This window comes from Myxine glutinosa, chromosome 9, assembly GCF_964187855.1.
Source record: "Myxine glutinosa chromosome 9, kmMyxGlut1.1, whole genome shotgun sequence".
Taxonomy (NCBI): domain Eukaryota; kingdom Metazoa; phylum Chordata; class Myxini; order Myxiniformes; family Myxinidae; genus Myxine; species Myxine glutinosa.
In genome coordinates, this window is record NC_136269.1 from 137,377,717 (window position 1) to 137,398,496 (window position 20,780).

The 20,780-nt window shown below is 43.6% G+C and overlaps 2 protein-coding genes across 2 annotated transcripts in view; one reads left to right on the top strand and one right to left on the bottom strand.

Annotated features, from left to right (window-relative positions):
- Positions 1 to 561: 561 nt before the first annotated feature.
- On the bottom strand, positions 562 to 19,759 carry LOC144893677 (uncharacterized). Its single transcript, XM_078784990.1, has 5 exons — positions 19,591 to 19,759; positions 11,723 to 11,802; positions 1,612 to 6,266; positions 1,347 to 1,484; positions 562 to 1,255 (listed from the first exon to the last, which is right to left on the bottom strand). The coding sequence occupies exons 3-5, from the start codon at positions 6,113 to 6,115 to the stop codon at positions 1,086 to 1,088; spliced, it is 4,812 nt and encodes a 1,603-aa protein (XP_078641116.1). The 5' UTR covers positions 6,116 to 6,266; positions 11,723 to 11,802; positions 19,591 to 19,759; the 3' UTR covers positions 562 to 1,085.
- The window catches only part of LOC137412634 (secretagogin-like), a 187,026-nt gene continuing 173,719 nt past the window's right edge, over positions 7,474 to 20,780 (top strand). The window contains exons 1-4 of the mRNA XM_078785138.1: positions 7,474 to 7,524; positions 11,343 to 11,460; positions 11,588 to 11,817; positions 15,137 to 15,226. Of these exons, the coding sequence (XP_078641264.1) occupies positions 7,474 to 7,524; positions 11,343 to 11,460; positions 11,588 to 11,817; positions 15,137 to 15,226 (489 nt within the window). The remainder of the gene's footprint in view (positions 7,525 to 11,342; positions 11,461 to 11,587; positions 11,818 to 15,136; positions 15,227 to 20,780) is intronic.

A 20,780-nucleotide genomic window follows, 5' to 3' on the forward strand; every position in this document is an offset into this window, starting at 1 on the left:
GGGGGGGGGAGAGGGGGGAACATGGTATAAAACAAATGGACACAACTCGGAATTTCAGGAATGAAGTCGGAGATTGAAAGAGGTGGATTTGGGGTGTTTTAACGGGGGTAGTAAAGATCATGGATTTGGGTGGGGGAAGATAAGAGATGGTGGGGAACAGCTGTTTTAAAGACCTGGAGGGAGGTGAGGGATTGAAGAGAGTGAGGGAGTTTGTTCCAGAGGTGGGAGAAAAGAGCAATGAAAGAGTGAAGGTGAGCAGAGAACCTAGATTTTGGCAGTTTAACCATAATAGACAGGTCCATGCCAGGCAGAAATGGCGCCGTTTTCCAGTCAAGGTTTTCTCAGTGGATTTATATACTTTTGATCATACTCTGTCGAATAAGCTTGTGGGCCACCCTGAAATTTGCCTCAAATCCAAGATGGCGGCCAAAAATCCAAAATGGCCACCAGAATAGCTAAAATAGTATTTCTGAGAGTTGCTTTTACCCATAGATGATTTTTTTTCAACTGATTGTGGCCTATTATGATAAAGAAAGATAACTCAGTCATAACTCAGCCATAAAAATTAACAATCGGTACTTTATTAACAAAATGGCCGCCGGGCAACTTCCGTATTACGGAAACTGCTATAACTTCAGTTCCGAGTGTGATATGATTATAATTTTGGTGTCCAGTCATATGTTTTTGGGGTCAAGGAATCCATATTTGTACTTTTTATTTCAGTGAAATCATTGGTTCATAAAGAAATCTAAGATGGCTGCCAATACTGGCCACCGATGTGGCAGATTCAGTCATGTCTTGTGCTCCATAATATATATTACAATACATTTTGATTCAATTTCTTGGTTTCCAAAGTCTGGTTATCCATTTAGTTGGTTTATCATGACACTAGCTCAATAGATCATCCCCTAAATCATGGATGAACAATAAATCCAAGATGGCTGCCGCTGAACGGCTCCTAGTCAGTTTTGCTTCGTCTACCAAACTACACAGGTTTATAAAATGTATCTGAATTCCCATTCAATATGATCCCCGGCTTTGGTTATGCTTTGGGAAAAATATGTTGTTCAAAAGGCACATAATCCTCAGTTACTAAGATCAAGATCAAGATCACTCTCTTCACTCTGAAAGTCTGAATAAAGTCCACAGGTATCCGAAGAAAGTTGTTCCATGGTGCTCTCCGAATTTTCCCCATCTCCTTGGTACTCTTCATCAACTTCAGATTCTTCTGCTCTTTCTTCTGCCCCACCGATACCTATAAAAAATGTGAATGGATATAGTCGGGATTCAAAACAGTAAATCATATAAAAATAACAAAATTACGATTGCATTTTGGACTTATCTACCTTGCTTTTCTCTTTCTCTACAGTGAACTTCACTGTCTTGTACATGTTTTCTGCTTGTATTCCTGTGTCTCTTCTTCCTTGAAGGCTGGCTTCTCTCTTCTACTGCATCTTCTAAATCTGCATCATACTCCGCGAGACCTGTAAGTGGAAGGTTACACATATTTAATCTGGATGAATGCACTGCCAGTGGGAATACATTGGAGGAACTTTATGACAGGAACGAAAAGCAATGATCAAAGTAATGATATATTTTTAGTATACTTACTTTGAATTTGTCTTTTCTTGCTCTTTTTCTTGGAGAGGCTTGGAGGGAGTTGCGGGCAGGTAAACCATATTGGCCTGATACCATCATCTGTATTTTCCCATCCTCTGTCAGTGATAGAAGGATACTCAATGTTTTGCTTGAGACACTGGTACCACACCCATGCCTGAAGGTCACTCCTCTTGAGGTGTTCATTGGTGCTACTCTCGTCTGGAAGGATGCTGGAACTAGATTTCACCTTTTGAGTGTTGTACGTTCGGATCCTTGTTTCAACAAAGCTTTCTTGTTCACTTCCAGAATACATGCAGGTTCTGAAGAAGCATTTAGCACTGGTAGCATCTTGAAAAGATTGATTTGATCTGCCCAGCTGAGAGAGTAGATGGGATTTCTCTTGTTTCAACATCTTCTTCAATGGCTTGATTTTGCCGATGCGAAATGGGAATGATGTCGTGTCACATCCAGTAATGCTATGATATGCTGGGAGAGTTTGACACACTTCATCTCCAAAATGAGTCGTTAGTTTCTTGACACTGACGTACCGATGGTCAATCTTCATGAACCAGTCTTGTAGTGGTTTGCAGACAGAATAGGCATAGCTCAAGAGGATCAGTACATCTGTATCTGAAGCCTTAATCACAACCGGACCTTCGCACTTGCTTGCATGAAGAACAAGCCTGGTGTCAGCCTCATGATGGTTGCAGGATTCAAGTTGTTCAAACTTAGTTTGCGTGATCAACCATGTATTCTGTTCCTCTGTCACGGTGAGTGGAATTCTGAGTTTCGATCTGACTGAATCACTTTTGAAGTAAGTGACCATAAATTTAATCAGCTCAGTCTTGTTTTCAGCATTATGCAGAAATGCGTCCCAATCTTTGCCTCTGGGCATACTCTGCTCGGGGCTTGTGATGTGGGTTCTTCTACCAGAGATCCCTCGGCGTCGTTGGGTTAACTCCTTTGTAGTGGACGTACAGTAGGAATCAAATATGATCCCAAGCTGTTTTGGGTTTGACTGGCTTGGTGGCATGCAGAATTTCAATAGGGCATCAGTGTATTCTCCCCAAGTCTGTTGAGCCGGGATTGACTTTACAGCTGCCATTCCGTCAATCAGCCAGTTGCTTCTATTTGGCGGTTCCTCTGTAGTTGATGAAGATTCCTCAATAAGGTAGTTCCTCAGCGCTGCTTTAGAACCTTGTCGAATGTCTCGTTCTGGTGTGGCAAGGGCAAGTGGAATAGTTGTCAGGGGGTGTGAATGTGCCTCTTCAGGGGTAGTTGCCTTTCCTACCAACACACCAAATGCTTGTCGATCCTCCTTGAGAACGTTCACTGCCTTTGGATTTTTCTTGACCTTCTCCATGCCCGTTTTGATCTTGAGATTCACAATCCTGTCAAAAATGTTCATTCTGCCTTCTCCAGTAGCCTTGAGTCTAAGGTTAACAAAGTCTTGGAATTGTTTCTCTCCTGCTTCGGTTGATGACAACAATCCACTGACAATACCTTGGTTAATTTCCACTCCAGTTTTCATGTGACGCGCAGAACCAATCAGAAAAGGGTCAAAGTACTTATCCAATTGGATGACTAGGTTGCGAACCATGTTGTCATGCTGCCTCCGTGCCCCTATTGTTGTTTCCTTGTGAGTTGAAGAGGTCAGGATATGCAACCTTTCCTTCAATCTTCCTCTGAGCTTTGCCATTAAGTGACTCGTTTTTATGAACGCATCTGTTGTCTGCTTGCTGGTACTGTAACCGCCTTGCATTGGACCACCCCGGACTTTAACCTCTCTGTTGATTGTGGTCTCAGTGATCAAGTCCCCATGGATCGTAGAAAAGGGCTCGCCAGTCATCGACCCTCCGAATCCATTTTGCAACAGATCATCCCAGGCATCTTTGTGATTCACCTTCAGATTTTGGAGATTGACGTGTTGGAATGTCAGGTACCTAGCATAGTTGATGTGCCCGAAAGCAAAGCACTTTGGAAGAAGCGTTCTCTCTGCTGCCAGGTGTGTTTCAATGCTCTTCTCCCTTACAGCTGCTATGAGGCACAACATTGCTGATACGTCCTTAAGATATTCTGCTATCATTTTGGCCTGAGTTCCTGCTGATTGCATCAGTGAGGTACAGATGTCCTTGAAAATAGGTAACTGCAGAACTGATTCAAGACTTGTCTTATTTGGATTGAACCTGAGGTTGGCGACCACTTCTCTCGTATACTCGTCCAATATGGAAGCAACATCTTGTGATTTCATCCTGTGCCTCAGTAGGGCCTCAAATGACTGTTTGTGTAGACGAATGCTTCTTGCGTAGTGACGTCCTTCAAATGCTTGAGCAACAGAACCATCGGCAATAGCTCCGGCATCTACCCACCAGTCCTTCAAACCAAGACATCCATACTTCTTGAAGAGAATCTTGAGGTTCACCAGAATGGTATGGAATCCTCCCATGAGTGGTATTATTTTGTCATACCTCTCCTGATGCTGATATAGCCATGAAATGATCAACATTTTGCTGTTGATTGCCTCATCTGCATGTGCAAAAATATAGTCCAGTTCAAGATCTTCAGCAATCTGTACTATCATGTCCATGTACCATTTAATCACATTGTCTCCCGGGGGCAATGGAACGACAGGAAGATACTCCAACTTGCACTTTGTAGTGGAGCAATCAGTCACAGTTTTCATGAATGAAGTCCAAGAACCTACAGGTCCCAGCACTTCTTTATCAATCTCAGGAAAGTATTCTTCTAGGCAGTCGTCACCAACAGTACCAACGAGAACCCAAGCAATATTCCGTTCCAGAGCATCGTGTAACACTTGTGAATCTCTGTAGTCATCATTGAAGTCGGGAAAGGATGGAGGGGGTGCTCTTTTCTTAGGGATTTTGGATGCTCCATAGTCAGGCTCCTCTTGCTCAATGATATTGGACTGTTTAAGTTTTGAAGTGTTGCCAGCGGCGGTATCATCAGCATGTACAGCCTGGAATATTGTACCAGTTGTGTGATGAGTAGTTTGGGCTCCTGTCAGCGTCTGCTGTTTACCATCTGAGTTATCAAATGTTATATGTACACTTCGACCCTTGACGAAACCTGGAGGTAGCATCTTCTTGTGCTCCATGCTGATGGACTTTGCCCAATTATTGTTCAAGTCACGGACATCTGTGTATGGTATTCCAACGCCACATCGATTCAAGAGAGTAGTTGCCTCTTTGCTACCAGTGATTCTATGTATGGTCAAACTCAAAGCAGTTCCTAATGGTGATCGCTCACCTTTGACCATTTTTTCCCAGCTCTGAGTTATAGCTGAAATTTTCTCCGCTTCAGCGTTGCTTGTAGCCGTAGCATACCCAAATGCGTTTGTAGATCTCCTGGGATTGATTGACCAAGAAATGGCATTGAAGATACAGTGAAGAGGTCTGTGACTATCGAGTAGATCAAACAGCTCATCTGGTTCAAGGGGCCATTTGATATCATACCTCTGTGAAAGTTTACGACGAATCAGCTTTGAAAATGCTATTGTCAAATCAGATTCACGTAGACCATTTCCTTCAATTGTAGCCGCAGAATACGATATCGGATTGACCGCAGTGGAATGGACAACTAGCCGGTTCCCAAACAAGTGGAAGTCGATGGCGTCACCAAATTTCTCAGTCAGTCGTTTTTTCAACATGCAGGTTTTTGAAATCGGAGGGTCCTCAAGTTCATTGTCTTCACTGATCTCCTTTATGTCCTCAATCAATTCTCTCAGGAAATACGCCTTTTGATCCTTGACTACCATGCGGTGAAACAGTTTGAAAAAGCTGTCCATAACCTCGGTAGCTAATCTATCCTTCTCTGCTGCATCCGCTGACAGCAACTTTCTATCATATGCATAGGTAAAATTGTCATAACAACTTTTATGATAGTACACATCAACTGCAAACATGTCATATGATGCTCCACTCAGAATAACATCGAGTCGCTTCGCTGCATCATGGAACTTATCTCCTTCATCTTTGATTTTCATGTCCTTTGAACGTTCTACTTTACTGACAGCATTCTTCTCGGAGCATCTACCAAGACCACCACTATTGTACGGTTTACTGTCATCTTTCGTATCCACGTTGCACACGAAACAGATTTGCTTTTTCTCAAGTGACCCCCTGCGTATCCTATACGCGGGAGCAGCAACTGGTTCATTCGACTCATGAATATTCTCTGAACTGGAAACGGGAAGTTTGCGAGACTGGGCTTCCTTTCGGGCAATTCTGTTCCGAAATGTGATTCTACAGTTCTCATGAATCTTGACATCATGGCCTGCACTAGATAGTCTCACAGCGGCTGATTGAAATTCAGCATATGGTGCCTGAGTACACAGACTCTTGTCAACTTTAACCCATCTTCCCGTTAATTCTTGAATAGACTGCAATCCCTCCTCAGTCATATTATAAGCTGACTCAACGTCCTTAATAGTTTCATTACAGAGGCAGCACAACGGTTTGTCGCCCCTTGCTAAACTCAAAATCGGCGTGGATGCCATTGTGCAACCCTTTTCTCCTGTGCCAAAAAAGTTTTGTCTTTATGTAGTAATTTTATGAGGATTCACTGTATCTGCTAAGCCAGGATTCATGGAATCATTTCTTTGCGTCCGCATTCATGGAATCATTTCTTTGCATCCGGATTCAAGGAATCTGAAATGGAAACCAAGAAATTGAATCAAAATGTATTGTAATATATATTTCACTGAAATAAAAAGTACAAATATGGATTCCTTGACCCCAAAAACATATGACTGGACACCAAAATTATAATCATATCACACTCGGAACTGAAGTTATAGCAGTTTCCGTAATACGGAAGTTGCCCGGCGGCCATTTTGTTAATAAAGTACCGATTGTTAATTTTTATGGCTGAGTTATGACTGAGTTATCTTTCTTTATCATAATAGGCCACAATCAGTTGAAAAAAAATCATCTATGGGTAAAAGCAACTCTCAGAAATACTATTTTAGCTATTCTGGTGGCCATTTTGGATTTTTGGCCGCCATCTTGGATTTGAGGCAAATTTCAGGGTGGCCCACAAGCTTATTCGACAGAGTATGATCAAAAGTATATAAATCCACTGAGAAAACCTTGACTGGAAAACGGCGCCATTTCTGCCTGGCATGGACCTGTCTATAAGAGGGTTGCTGACAGATCTTGTGTGACCTGTAGGAATATTTGGGGGACAGAGCACAGATAGAGCTGGTTGAGCAAGGCCGGAGAGGAGTCGGTAAAAGACAGAAAGACCACCAACCTGCCTGCGGTGAGTGAGTGAAAGGCTCTCGGAGTTAGCTTCATCGCAGGAGATTCCAATGATTCTGAAAGCTTTGGTTTCAACAGTGTGAAGACGAGCTCGGTGTGAGGCAGGAGCACCGGCCCAGAGGGGAGAGCAGTATTCCATTGAGCTGCGGATGAAAGCCTTGTATGTGGTGAGGAGCTCAGGTGTGCCAAGGAAGGACTTTGCACGACGGTTTTCTTTCTCAGAATCTGAGGGTTTTCCAGACGGTCTTTTCGGAGAGACTTAGTAAGAGTGTGGGATTTGTCAGGATTGAAAGACATGGTCCACTTGTTTGACCAGTCTGTGATTTTGTCCAGGTCTGCAGAGAGTGAGGAGGCTGCAGACTGCCGATCTGAGGGATGAGGAATGGAACGGCAGAGAGTGGAGTCATCAGCGAAGAGATAGAGAGGATTTTCAAGAGAGTCGGAGAGATCATTGATGAAGACCAGAAAAAGCACAGGGCCCAGAACACTGCCTTGAGGAACTTCAGCCTGAACAGGAAGGGGAGAGAAAACCATTCAGGACCACATGTTGACTACGACCAGAGAGGAAGTCCGCAAGCAATGAGTGGAGATTTCCATGGATACCATAGGAGGACAATTTGGTGAGCCAAGCCAGACCGTATCGAAGGTACGTGATATGTCAAGGGAGACAGCTCTAATTTCCTGTTTGGCATTGAGGACCTCCATCCATTGTTGAGACAGCAGAAGCAGCATGTCCAGAGTAGAGTGACCTAGTGTTACGGATTCGGCCCTTCCGTGGGTGTGGTTGTCATCCACTTATAACCTTGCTGGTGATGTAGTATTATTCTTATCGGGGTTGGAAAGGAAACGGCGGTTATTATTGTTTAAAGGAAATGGTTATTGTGGTGAAAAGGTTAAAAAGCGCTCCTGGTAAAAATGTGGGCGGAAATTGGATGGTGAGCCAGAAGACGAGGGGAGCGAAGAGGAAGAGGCATGGAGAGAAGTAAAAAGACGATCTTGGTTGAAGCTCCGTACCAAGCGGTCGAACGTACAGTGAGTGCGAGTGAACTTTGAGTCCTTGAAAGGAATTTCGTGCGATAGGTGATATCGCCGGAGTGCTGTGGAGCCTGCGTAGTCGGGTATCTGCATTGAGGTTCCGGAGTATCCTGGCCTCGAAGCCCCGGCCCGAGTGAAAGCCGTCTGCCATTTCGCCACGCGCGCTGCCTTCAGTGAAAAAGGTTTTTGTCGCGTCGGCCGGGCATTATTCTGCGGTGGGTTGCCGGGGACGGCTGTGCAAGAAAGTGGCTTTTGAGGATTATAAGGAGACTCGCTGATTGAACCGCAAACGTGTACGTCGGAGCGCGTCTTTGGGAGGTTTTCCATTCCACCGCTATTTTTCTGGGTGTTGGACCACGTGACCTCTGGGTTGCTTCGATCGTCCACGCCTCAATTGATTTTGATCGGACATTGATCCAACGATCGCTGGAGCGAATCGACTTCGCCTTGGAGGGGTACAGAGACATTGGGGGAGTGCCGTGAGTTTGGGTTAAAGGACTAGATAAGGTGGTACCATCTTAAGATCGTGATTATAGGGTGAATTGCTATGATTATTTGTGTCGTGATTCCTTTGTGATTTATAATATATTATTGTTTGTTCATAACCCTTGGTGTGGTTTCATTATTGATTTGATTGTTTCATTTGATGGTTTCATTGAGGGTTTCATTATTGATTGATTTCAACCAAGGGTAACATATCTTTCTGCCGGGGACCCTCTCGGGGTTCGGAGGTTTACCGAGACCAGGGGATAGGGGAGGACCCCGTAACACCTAGTCTGAATCCAAATTGATGATCCGAGATCAAGCCATTGGAGAAGAGGAAGGATTTGATATCCGAAGCAATGATGGATTCCATGACTTTGCTGATAAATTGGGAGAAGGCTGATTGGTCTGTAGTTGCAAGGATCTGTTTTTGCACATTTTTGTGTAAAGTGGTACTGTTTGCTGATTTCCAAGATGATGGCAGATGACCTTGAGCAAAAGAGAGGGTGAAGAGAACAGAGAGAGGGTGAAATAGAGTGGAAGAGCAGGATTTTAGGACCGTGGGCTGATGTCATACCTTTCGACACTTTGGACTGCTGAGACTCATTGGACCTTTGACGAACCTTTAAGACCTTCCCGAAACTGCCCCCAAGACCCTTAAGACCACCAAGACCCCCAAAGTCCCTTAAATATCAGGAAGAACCAGAGGACCCCGAAGATCCAAAAGACCCTGAAGATCCTGAAGACCTAAAAGACCCCGAGGACTCAAAACACCCCAATGACCCAAAAGACCCAAAAGACACAGAGGACCCAAAATAGCCAAGGATCCTGATGACCCAAAAGACTCTGAGGATGCAAAAGACCCCGGGGTACTCAAAAGACCCCGAGGACAGCCTCATTTTCAATGTATATACATTAAAAATACAATACTGAATTCCCTTTTATAAAGAGGATGTCATGTGTCACGCGTGTCTGGTGAAAGTGGGGTTGTACAAAATAATGAAAGAATGTACAAAAACACACCACAAAATACACCACACAAACACATCCTGGCGAGGGTCTGCAATCTCTGATTGCTCTTTCTGGTTTGTAATTGTAATTGATGACGATTTTAAATTGAAATTTACAGGGACAAGGGAAAGGGATCGTTTTTTTCTGGCTGATTGAGTTTTTAAATGTTGAAGCAATGTTTGGCTATTTCGTTCCGTCAACAATGAAGAAGAAGAACCTTTATATTCCCACCGTGTTTAAAGGGTAATTCCAATGGGTTCTAAAGGGGAATTCCATAGAGTTCTAAAGGGTAATTATAATGGGTAATTCTGAAGCGTTCTAATGGATAATTACCCTGCGCTCGCAAAGCGATCAGTTGTGTGCGTACGTGTGGCGTACGTACTTACGTCGTGCATGTCTGTATTTGAAAAATTAATTTTCTCAGCAACCGTTGGTCCGATTGACACGAAATTTTACCATAGCAGCGCCTACGCCTGTAGAATTGTTTTATTCATAATTATGACGTCATAAGTCACGTGGTATGGACGCCATCTTGGAAAAATGTTACACCACTATATCGCTGAAACCGCTCAATGGGAAAAAATTTAAACATGGCTCATTGTCAAGTATTCCCCGTGGGGATAAGATATGTTAATGATGATGTCATCGGTGCCTTCATTATGACATCATAATTCGACAAGTACAATGCTTGATCCAATCAGTATAAAAAATTTTTTTTTAATCTGCGACTGTTAGTCTGATGGACGCGAAATTTTCAGCATAGGAGTGCCTCCTCCTGTAGCATATTTTAATGATAATTATGACGTCATAGATCACGTGGTACAGGCTCCATCTAAGAAAAAACGAAAAATGTTGCACCTCCATATCTCCAAAACCGCTCCATGGAAAAAAATTGAAACATGATACATTGTCAAGTACTCCCCATAGTGAATAAGATTTGTTAATGATTATGTCATTGGTGCCTCCGTTATGACGTCATAATTCGACAAGTACGATGCTTCATCCGATAAGTATGATTTTTTTTTTCATCTGCAAGTCTTGGTCCGATTGACAAAAAAAATTCACCATTGGAGTGCCTGCTCCTGTAGAATCTTTTTTGATAATTATGACATCATAGGTCACGTGGTGCCGGCGCCATCTTGGAATAACCGAAAAATATTGCACCTCTATCTCCGAAACTGCTCCATGGAAAAAAGTGAAACGTGTCTCATTGCAAAGAACTCCGCATGGGGAATAAGTGTTGTTAACGATGACATCATTGCTGCCTTCATTATGACGTCAGAATTTTACAGGGAGAACGCTTACTCTGCTCAGTTTGAAATCTCTTGAGCGTGATCTACGAAACAATTATATTAGAGAATGTAAATTTATGATGTCATCGCTCACGTGGTCTGGCAGCCATATTGGATCAAAGAAAACAACCCCTTCAAAAACAGAAGGGTTTCCTCACACCAAGTTGACTGCGTGGGTAACTATTCTATGAATACCATCTAGTTCTAAAGGGTATTTCTGAACGGTTCTAAACATTCATTCTAATGGGTTCCAAACGGTAATTCTAATGGGTTCTAAAGGGTAATTCTAATGGGTTCTAAAGGGTAATTCCCAGGTTCTATAGGGTAATTCTAACCGGTTGTAAAGGGTAGTTCTAATGGGTTCTAAAGGGTATTTCTATGGGGCTCTAAAGGGTCATTCTATGGGGCTCTAAAGGGTCATTCTAATGGGTTCTAAACGGTAATTATAAAGTGTTCTAAAGGGTAATTATAAAGGGTTCTAAAGGGTAATTCTAAAGGGTGTCGTTCATTTCCAGGCTTGGCCTATTTCATATTTTAAAAAATGCCAAACTGAACCGCTTCCTTCAGACAATGGTGCGATTTCTTTTTTTTAAGCGTTTTTTTTTCTTTGTCTGACATTGCTGATCTTGGTGCTGGTTCTTAGACTGGTGAAGGTGCTGAGTTTGTTGTTGCAAGTGCTGAGCCAACGCATGTGTTTGGCTTGGCGCACGTGCTGAGTCACTGCAGTTGCAGAGCCAGTGCTGGTGCTGAACTGGGTGCAGGTGTTTAACTTGGTGGGGATGTTACACTCAGTGCAGGTGGTGAACATGGTGCAGGTGTTGAGCAATTGGTACCGTTGCTGAGCCTGGTGCAGGTGTTGAGCTTTGTGCTGTTGGTAAGCCACTGCAGGTGCTGAGCCTGGTGCCGGTGTTGAGCTTGATGCCGCGGTGCCATTTAGCCGCAGCAGGTGCACTGAGCTTAGTGTATGTGCTGAACTTGGTGTGGAGAGTGTAGGTACTGATTTAGTTGGTGCTTGTTACTTACAGACCGAGCTGACGGAGAAACAGCTGCAGGATCTGAAGGGGCAGTTCATGTCTATTTATGACGTCAGCTCAGATGGACGGCTGCAGATACACGAGGTACTCATATAGCAACAGATACATCAACATGTAATGTGTACGTTGTGTAAATACATCTGTTATGCTCTTGAATGAATAGTGATGTGGCATTTCCTTTATGTGTTGTGAAATAGCAAACCGGTATATATTTCACAGCTGCTTGTTCGCTATTTGGGTTGTTAGGATTTACACCTGTTCACTGTCGCTTTAAAATCCATTTTTTATTTACACAAAGCACACATTATACACGTACTTCACAGAAATACTAAATAGCTTCCGATATGTTTCAAATATTAAAATTAATCTAACGCCTCCACTCCACCTGCTTTATAACATCTTGAACAAATTCAAATCCCTTTTGATCTCTGTTTGCCCCTTAACACCCAGACCCCACCATACAGTGCTGAGAAAAAGTTTGTGAACCCTTTAGAATTTTATTTATTTCTGCATAGATTTGACCTAAAATGTGATCAGATCTTCATATAATTCCTAATAATCGATAGAGAACCTGATTCAACAAATAGCGCATTTTAAAAAATCTACTTTTTCATTTATTTTTTTTAGCAAAATGATCCAACATTCAATTTCTTTGTCAGAAAAAGTGTGTGAACCTCCAGGTTCATCAGCTCAATTAGAGGGGTAATTGCAGTCAGGTGTTTCAATCAATGGTGTGACAATCAGGAGTGAGTTTGGGTGGCCATGCCCTATATGAAAAACATAAACCTTGTTCATGACCATCTGAGTCTAGTCTTCACCACACAAGTTTGTGGAAGAGTGTCATGTCCCGATTAAAAGAGATATCCGAGGACCTCAGAAAAAGTGTTGGCGATGCTCATCAGTCTGGAGAGGGTTACAAAACCATTTCTGAAGATGTTGGGCTTCACCAATCCACTGGATCACTGTCGGGCAGATAGTGTACAGATGGATAAAATTCCAAGAGCAAAGTGTAATCTCGGAGATCACAAAGAACCCCAGAGTTGTTGTTGTTGTTGTTTTGTATGCAGCCAGTGGGTTAGGGTTAGGGATGTTAGGGTTAGGGTTGTTAGGGTTAGGGTTAGGGTTAGGGTTAGGGTTAGCGTTGTTAGGGTTAGGGTTGTTAGGGTTAGGGTTGGTTTGCATCATTTTTCTGGCAGCGCGTTTGTGCCACTGATGAGGTGCCCCAATTGCCAGTGATCTGGTACTCAGTTTGCCGACCCTTCGGAAGGATGACAGGCCGAGTTAATCCCCCTAGCATTAATTCAACAATCAACCGGGATTCAAACTCAGGATCCTAGGATCCCAAGACAGCACCCTAACCGTTAAGCCAACACCAAGCATACCCCAGCATGTCTAAGGATCTGCAAGCCTCTTGCATTGGCTAATGTCAGTGTTCATGAGTCCACCAACAGGAAAATACTGAACAGGAATGGTGTGCATGTGAGGATAGCAAGGAGGAAACCACTGCTCTCCAAGAAGAACATTGGTGCCCGTCTCAAGCTTGACAAAGACAACCTAGTTGATCCAGAAGGCTATTGGAAGAATGAATGTTTTGTGGACAAACGAGTCGAAAGTGGCTCTTTTTGGCTTCAATGAGAAATTTAATGTTTGACGAAAACCAAACACTGCATTCCAACATAAGAGCCTCGCCCCAACCGTGAAGCATGGTGGTGGGAGTATCATGGTTTGGGGCTGCTTTGCTGCTTCAGGACCTGAACGGCTTGCCATCATTGACGGAACCAGGAATTCTGAATTGTATCAGCAACTTTTACAGGAAAATGTCAGAATATCCGTCCTTGAGCTGAAGCTAAACAGAAAGTGGGTCATGCAGCAAGACAACGATCCTAAACACAAAAATAAATCTACAACAATGGCTGAAGCAGAAGAGGTTTCGCGTTTTGGAATGACCGAGTCAAAGTCCAGACCTTAACCGCAATTTAAATGTTTTGGCAGAACCTGAAGTGAGCAACACATGCATGCAAGAAAGCTCACAAATATGTAAGTTGAAGCAGTTCTGTAAGGAGGAATGTTCCAAAATTCCTCCAAGCCGATGTGAAGGACTGATCAAGAGTTCCAGGAAACGTGTTGTTGTTGTATTGCCCCAGACAGTTCTCTCAAACAAGAACTATTGGGAACACCTCGTTGTGGTGGTTGTAACCTCCCCCCTCCCCCCAACGCAAGTCGGGGGCCGCCAAATCTTCCCTATGCATCCGTGCGGCCCAGATTTGTCGGGCAGCGACGTCATGGTCAGAGTGCTGATCAGTCCCCAAGGACCGGCCCTTTCCCTCTTGTTTCGCTCTCTCTCTCTCTCTCTCTCTCTCTCTCTCTCTCTCTCTCTCTCTCTCTCTCTCTCCAACTCTGTCGTGGCGCTGACTTCATGAAGGCGAGGGTACACTATCCTAGATGTGGGGGATCTGTGGGTCGCTCCTGCGAGATAGATCGGCTGTCCTGTGCTGCGGGTTTGGTCGAGAGAACTGTCCGGGAATATGCAACAACAACAACAACCTTACCCACTCTGCCCCTATCCCACTATATTTTCCTTCCTGGAATCGGTGATGGCGTATGGGAAGGATGTAGTCTCCCATCATTTGTCAACCAGATTGCTCGGTGCGCATGCGCAGAAACTCCTGGTGACAAAGTAAATCGGGGCGGCCTGGATGTATTTCATGCCTCCAAGATAAGGATTGTAGAACGAAATGACTAAAATGCTTTAAAGAAGCCGAAAATACTTGTTAGCATATACGCGCGAGAAAAGGGGATGTACTGCCTCTGCACAATGAAACAGTTGGAGAACTTCCTGATCGACTCGTCCAAAAGGTTGATATATTATAGTCCACCATATTGCAAAAACTCCTAACGATGTGGAGTCGTAAAGGCTGAAGGTTCGTAGATGTGTGTGCGTTCCAATCAAATCTTTGTGCTTCTTTCACACCGATGGGAAGGTTATGTCTGGGGCTTGTCGATGCACATGTCAGGTTTAAAATTATGATATTTACGATTATTCATGTTTGGGAGGAGAGGGGGCGAGTGGCGAGTTTGGGAGTGGATTACGCATGAAATGTGTAATGCAAGTTAACAGTTCTCGGTGAGCCGAAACAAATCAGTCTGAACACAGACACAGCGTTTGTGCAAAATCCCTCGTTTAGCGCATTCAAACGTCTTTTAAAAGTCCCATACTGTGGAGTGTATAGTTATTGTCGATAGTTTACTAGTTTCCATTTCATCTGGGAATGTTCTTTGGAAAATGGATGTTTGCGCTAAATCTACATCATGAATATTTGTGGAGTAAGAACTTGGTGTTGATTGGTGGTGGAAGAATAGGTCGTTTAATAATGGCCTAACTGGTCGGATGGGTTGTTTTCAGGTTGCAAACATGTTGCTACCGGAGGATGAGAACTTCCTGCTGTTGTTTCGTCAGGAGTCATTGCTGGACAACAGCGTGGAGTTCATGAGGGTATGTGAAGATGACCCCTGAATACCGACCAATTCCTATAAACCCCATTATGCCTGTAACACACCAAGAGGTCAAAGGTTAACACACCCAGCAACCCCTACACACTTAGGCACGCCATTACCCACTTAACCATGACACACGTAGTAACCCAAAACACCCACTAAGATCCACCTACACATTAACCACTCAACCACGACACACACAACAACCCAAAACACCCACTAACATCCACCTCCACAATAACCACTCAACCACAACACACATAATAACCCAAAGCACCCACGAACATCCACACAACCATTAACCACTCAACCACGACACACATAATAACCCAAAACGCCCACTAACATCCACCTACACATAAACCACTCAACCATGACACACATAACAACCCAAAACACCCACGAACATCCACACAACCATTAACCACTCAACCACAACACACATAATAACCCAAAACGCCCACTAAGATCCACCTACACATTAACCACTCAATCATGACACACATAATAACCCAAAACACCCACGAACATCCACCTACACATTAACCACTCAACCACAACACACATAATAACCCAAAACGCCCACTAACATCCACCTACGCATTAACCACTCAAACACGACACACATAATAACCCAAAACGCCCACTAACATCCACCTACACATTAACCACTCAACCATGACACACATAATAACCCAAAACACCCACGAACATCCACACAACCATTAACCACTCAACCACAATACACATAATAACCCAAAACGCCCACTAACATCCACCTACACATTAACCACTCAACAACAACACATGTAATAACCCAAAACGCCCACTAAGATCCACCTACACATTAACCACTCAACAACAACACACGTAATAACCCAAAACACTCACTCACTAAGATGAGTCTAGAATCCTAGATCTAATGGGATTTAGACATGGAATCATTGCTGGCCACTTCAGAACAGTCCACGTTTTATCTTGAACCATTCCTGTGTGCTTTTTGAAGTACGTTTGTGTCATTATCTTGCTGCAAGACCCATGACCTTCGACAGAGACCCAGCTTTCTGACACTGGGTTGAACATTGCGCTCCAACATGCCTTGGTAGTCTCCTGATTTCATGATGCCATGCACACATTCAAGGTACCCAGTGCCAGAAGCAGCACAGCAACCCCAAAACATCACTGAACCTCCTCCATCTTTTACTGTGGGGAAGGTGTTCTTTTCTTTGAAGGCTTCATTTTGTTTTCTATAAACATAGAGATGATGTGCTTTACCAAAAAGCTCTAATTTGGTTTCATCTGTCGACAGAAGGATTCTGGCTTGTACAGGTGTGTTTTGTAAAACTCCCGTCGGGCTTTCTTATGTCTCTCTCTCAGAAGTGGGGTCCTCCTGAGTCTCCTGCCATAGAACCCACTTTCATTGAGTTGGCGACGGATGGTGCGAGTTGAAACTGTCGTACCTTGTGTCTGAAGGTCAGCTTGAATCTGTTTGGCAGTTGATCGAGGTGCTTTCTCCACCATTCGAACAATCCTTCACTGCAATCTTCGATCAACTTTTCTCTTGCAGCCACGTCCAGGGAGGTTGGCTACAGTGCATTGGGCCTTAAACTTCCTGATAACATTGCGTATGGTGGACACAGGAACATCACGGTCTCTGAAGATGGACTTGTAGCCTTGAGATTGTCCATGCTTGGTTACAATCTTGTGTCTGACCTCCTCAGACAATTCTCTGGTTTTCTTTATTTTCTCCATGCTCATCGCAGTACACACAGGGACACAAAACAGCAGAATGACTCCTTTTCTCCATTCAAACTGGTTGAATGAGTGATTTTTTTATTTTGGAGGCACCTGCAACTCACCACAGGTGAGTTCAATTCCAAAGTAAAGGAGAATCACCTGCTTGAAATCTAATTATTTCTAACAACTTCTAAAAGGTGCCAATAATATTGTCAAGACCATTTTAGGATTTCTGTGTGGAATAAGCTAGGATTTCGTAATTTTTTCAGCTTTTTGTTTTGTTCCTCTGCAAACCAAAGAAATACAAATGTGGATACCAAAAGATGTTATAATTTTTTTTAAATTCTGGAAGAAATGGTGCATTATTTGAAAAAAGTGCAAGGGTGCCAATATATTTGGCCACGACTGTAATAACCCAAAACACCCACTAAGATCCACCTACACATTAACCACTCAACCATGACACACATAATAACCCAAAACACCCACTAACATCCACACACCCATTAACCACTCAACCATGACACACATAATAACCCCAAAACACCCACTAACATCCCCACACCCATTAACCACTCAACCATGACACACATAATGACCCAAAACACCCACGAAGATCCACCTACACATTAACAATATACACTCATGCCATTTTCAATTTCACTTTTCCTCGTTTTCTATCACGTTTTCTCCATTTTATTCACTTCCTTAACAAGAACATTTTCTCTCCTTTTACACTCCCACTGTTCCTCCATTGCTGTGAATAATTTCTGTTAATTTAAAAATGTCTCCCTCTGGTCTTAATAAAAATGTCTCCCATAACACCACCCTATAATATCCCATGACACTGCCCTATACGATCCCATAACACTGCCCTATACGATCCCATAACACTGCCCTATACAATCCCATAACTCCACCCTATATGATCTCATAACACCGCCATATACGATCCCAAAACACCACCATATACGATCCAATAACAACCATATATAATCCCATAACACCACCCTAAACAATCCCATAACACCGCCCTAAACAATCCCATAACACCACCCTTAACAATCCCATAACACCGCCCAATACGATCCCATGACTCCACCCTATATGATCCCATAACACCGCCCTATATGATCCCATAACACTGCCCTATATGATGCCCATAACACGCCCTATATGATCCCATAACACCGCCCTATACGATCCCATAACTCCGCCCTATACGATCCCATAACTCCGCCATATATGATCCCATAACACCACCCTATACGATCCCATAATACCACCCTATATGATCCCATAACACCGCCCTATACGATCCCATAACACCACCCTATATGAGCCCATAACACCGCCCTAAACAATCCCATAACATGACCCTAAACAATCCCATAACATCGCCCAATACGATCCCATGACTCCGTCCTATATGATCCCATAACACCGCCCTATATGATGCCATACCACCGCCCTAGATGATCCCATAACACCGCCCTATACCCGTAGGGTGTCTGAGTCCAGAAACACACCGAGATGTAGTTTGGTGGGAACCGATGTTTGTCTCATCAATTTTCCACCGGAGGTGTGTTCAGCCGTGGGTATTTAAATTTACTCTACATCAACATCCCGGTTTCACGTGCTGATGGGACTCCAGCACAGACAGACCTGTCATGCCCACCGTGTTCATGACTGCAGTACATGTCCATGTGCTGGTGGTCGCGTTCACACCTTAATCTGTGATATTTCAGATGATTGTTACATCACCAATGGATCATCCAGGGTCACACCCACCTCGTAATAAAATAACACTTTTTCCTTCCGAAGAGATTGCTTCTGTATCTATCTTGTCTGCCCCATGTGTCCAGTGCCGGATTAAGCCTTGCCAAGGCCGGGGGGGGGCGGTGGGGGGGGGGCAAATAATATTTTCAGGCCAGTCTCAACATGAGTGCCACCCCGGAGCCCCAGGTTGTCTGAGGTTGAGTGAAGAATCTCTCGTCTCTCTGGCTTAATTAGATCTAGAATTGAAGGAGTTATATCAATAAAATACGTTTTCCCCCGCATGTAATTGATTACCTACACACATATAAACATGGAACTCACGGCACTCCTTACACCATTAACTCACTCGGAACAACTCACAGCCCTCCTTACACCGGTCACTCACTCAGAACAACTCACGGCCCTTCTTACACCGTTCACTCGCTCAGAACAACTCACGACCCTCCTTACACCGGTCACTCACTCAGAACAACTCACGGCCCTACTTACACCGGTCACTCACTCAGAACAACTCACAGCCCTCCTTACACCAGTCACTCACTCAGAACAACTCATGGCCCTCCTTACACCCTTCACTGACACGGTCGCTTGCTTCTTCATACCACATTATTTTGGTAAGAACAGCACAGATTACCAAGTTTAGACCATGTCAATGCAGACAGATATTTCCGTTTGTAAAAAGTGAAACTGCATAAAAACCTTTTATTCGCTCTATTATTTGGCCCGGTCAAGATTTGGGGCCGGGAGCAAATGCCCCATTTGCCCCGTTATAATCCGCCATTGCGTGCGTCCTCCTCTATCCCCCATTATTCCCCACATCCCTCATTTGTCCAAGTCTTATCACACCTTGTATGACGATTGGGTCTGGCTGTTGAAAGGAGACCGGAATAAAGGAAGGTGTTTGTTCGATCCGGTTTCAACAAAACGATATCCGAGTCATTTCATGGACACTCTCAGCTTGTATTACCCTTCCATTTGTAGTTTGTCGTTTACAAGGTGAGAAACTACATCGAGTGGGATTCAGAAGGTGTGGGAGGGGGCTAAGCGGGGGCAGGGGGGCGTTGGATGGGACTTTCTGGGATGACGTGGAGGGAAAACAGGATACACAGAGATGACAAATTTGTTGGCAAATGGCTGTGACATGTAATTCGATGGTGGAAGATTGTTTAATAGAGAGGTAGAGTAATGTGCTTATATCAAATGTTATTTATCATAATATGAAATGTGATTTGATGAACCGATTGAGACAGCTCGAGGAAGTCAGCTTTGTGCACAGGTAGCACACTTACCTTTGAGCTGTCTACTCTGGGTTCAATTCCCGACGAGACTGTAAACTGTTGGATTGCTTCGTGTGTGGAACATTTCATCACAAAATACGCCGTCCCTCAGTTCGGCATTAAGCCGGGAGTCCGGTCTGGCAGGACAGGGTGGTGGATCTCAAAGATCACGAAGATCACGCAGATCTCAAAGATCACGCAGATCTCAAAGATCACGCAGATCTCAAAGATCTCGAAGATCACGAAGATCTCAAAGATCACGCAGATCACAAAGATCACAAAGATCTCAAAGATCACAAAGATCTCAAAGATCACAAAGATCACAAAGATCTTAAAGATCTCAAAGATCACGAAGATCACGAAGATCTCAAAGATCATGCAGATCACGCAGATCACAAAGATCACAAAGATCTCAAAGATCTCAAAGATCACAAAGATCACAAAGATCTCAAAGATCACAAAGATCTCAAAGATCTCAAAGATCACAAAGATCACAAAGATCTCAAAGATCACAAAGATCACAAAGATCTCAAAGATCTCAAAGATCACAAAGATCACAAAGATCTCAAAGATCTCAAAGATCACAAAGATCACAAAGATCTCAAAGATCACAAAGATCTCAAAGATCACAAAGATCTCAAAGATCTCAAAGATCACAAAGATCACAAAGATCTCAAAGATCACAAAGATCACAAAGATCACAAAGATCTCAAAGATCACAAAGATCTCAAAGATCACAAAGATCACAAAGATCTCAAA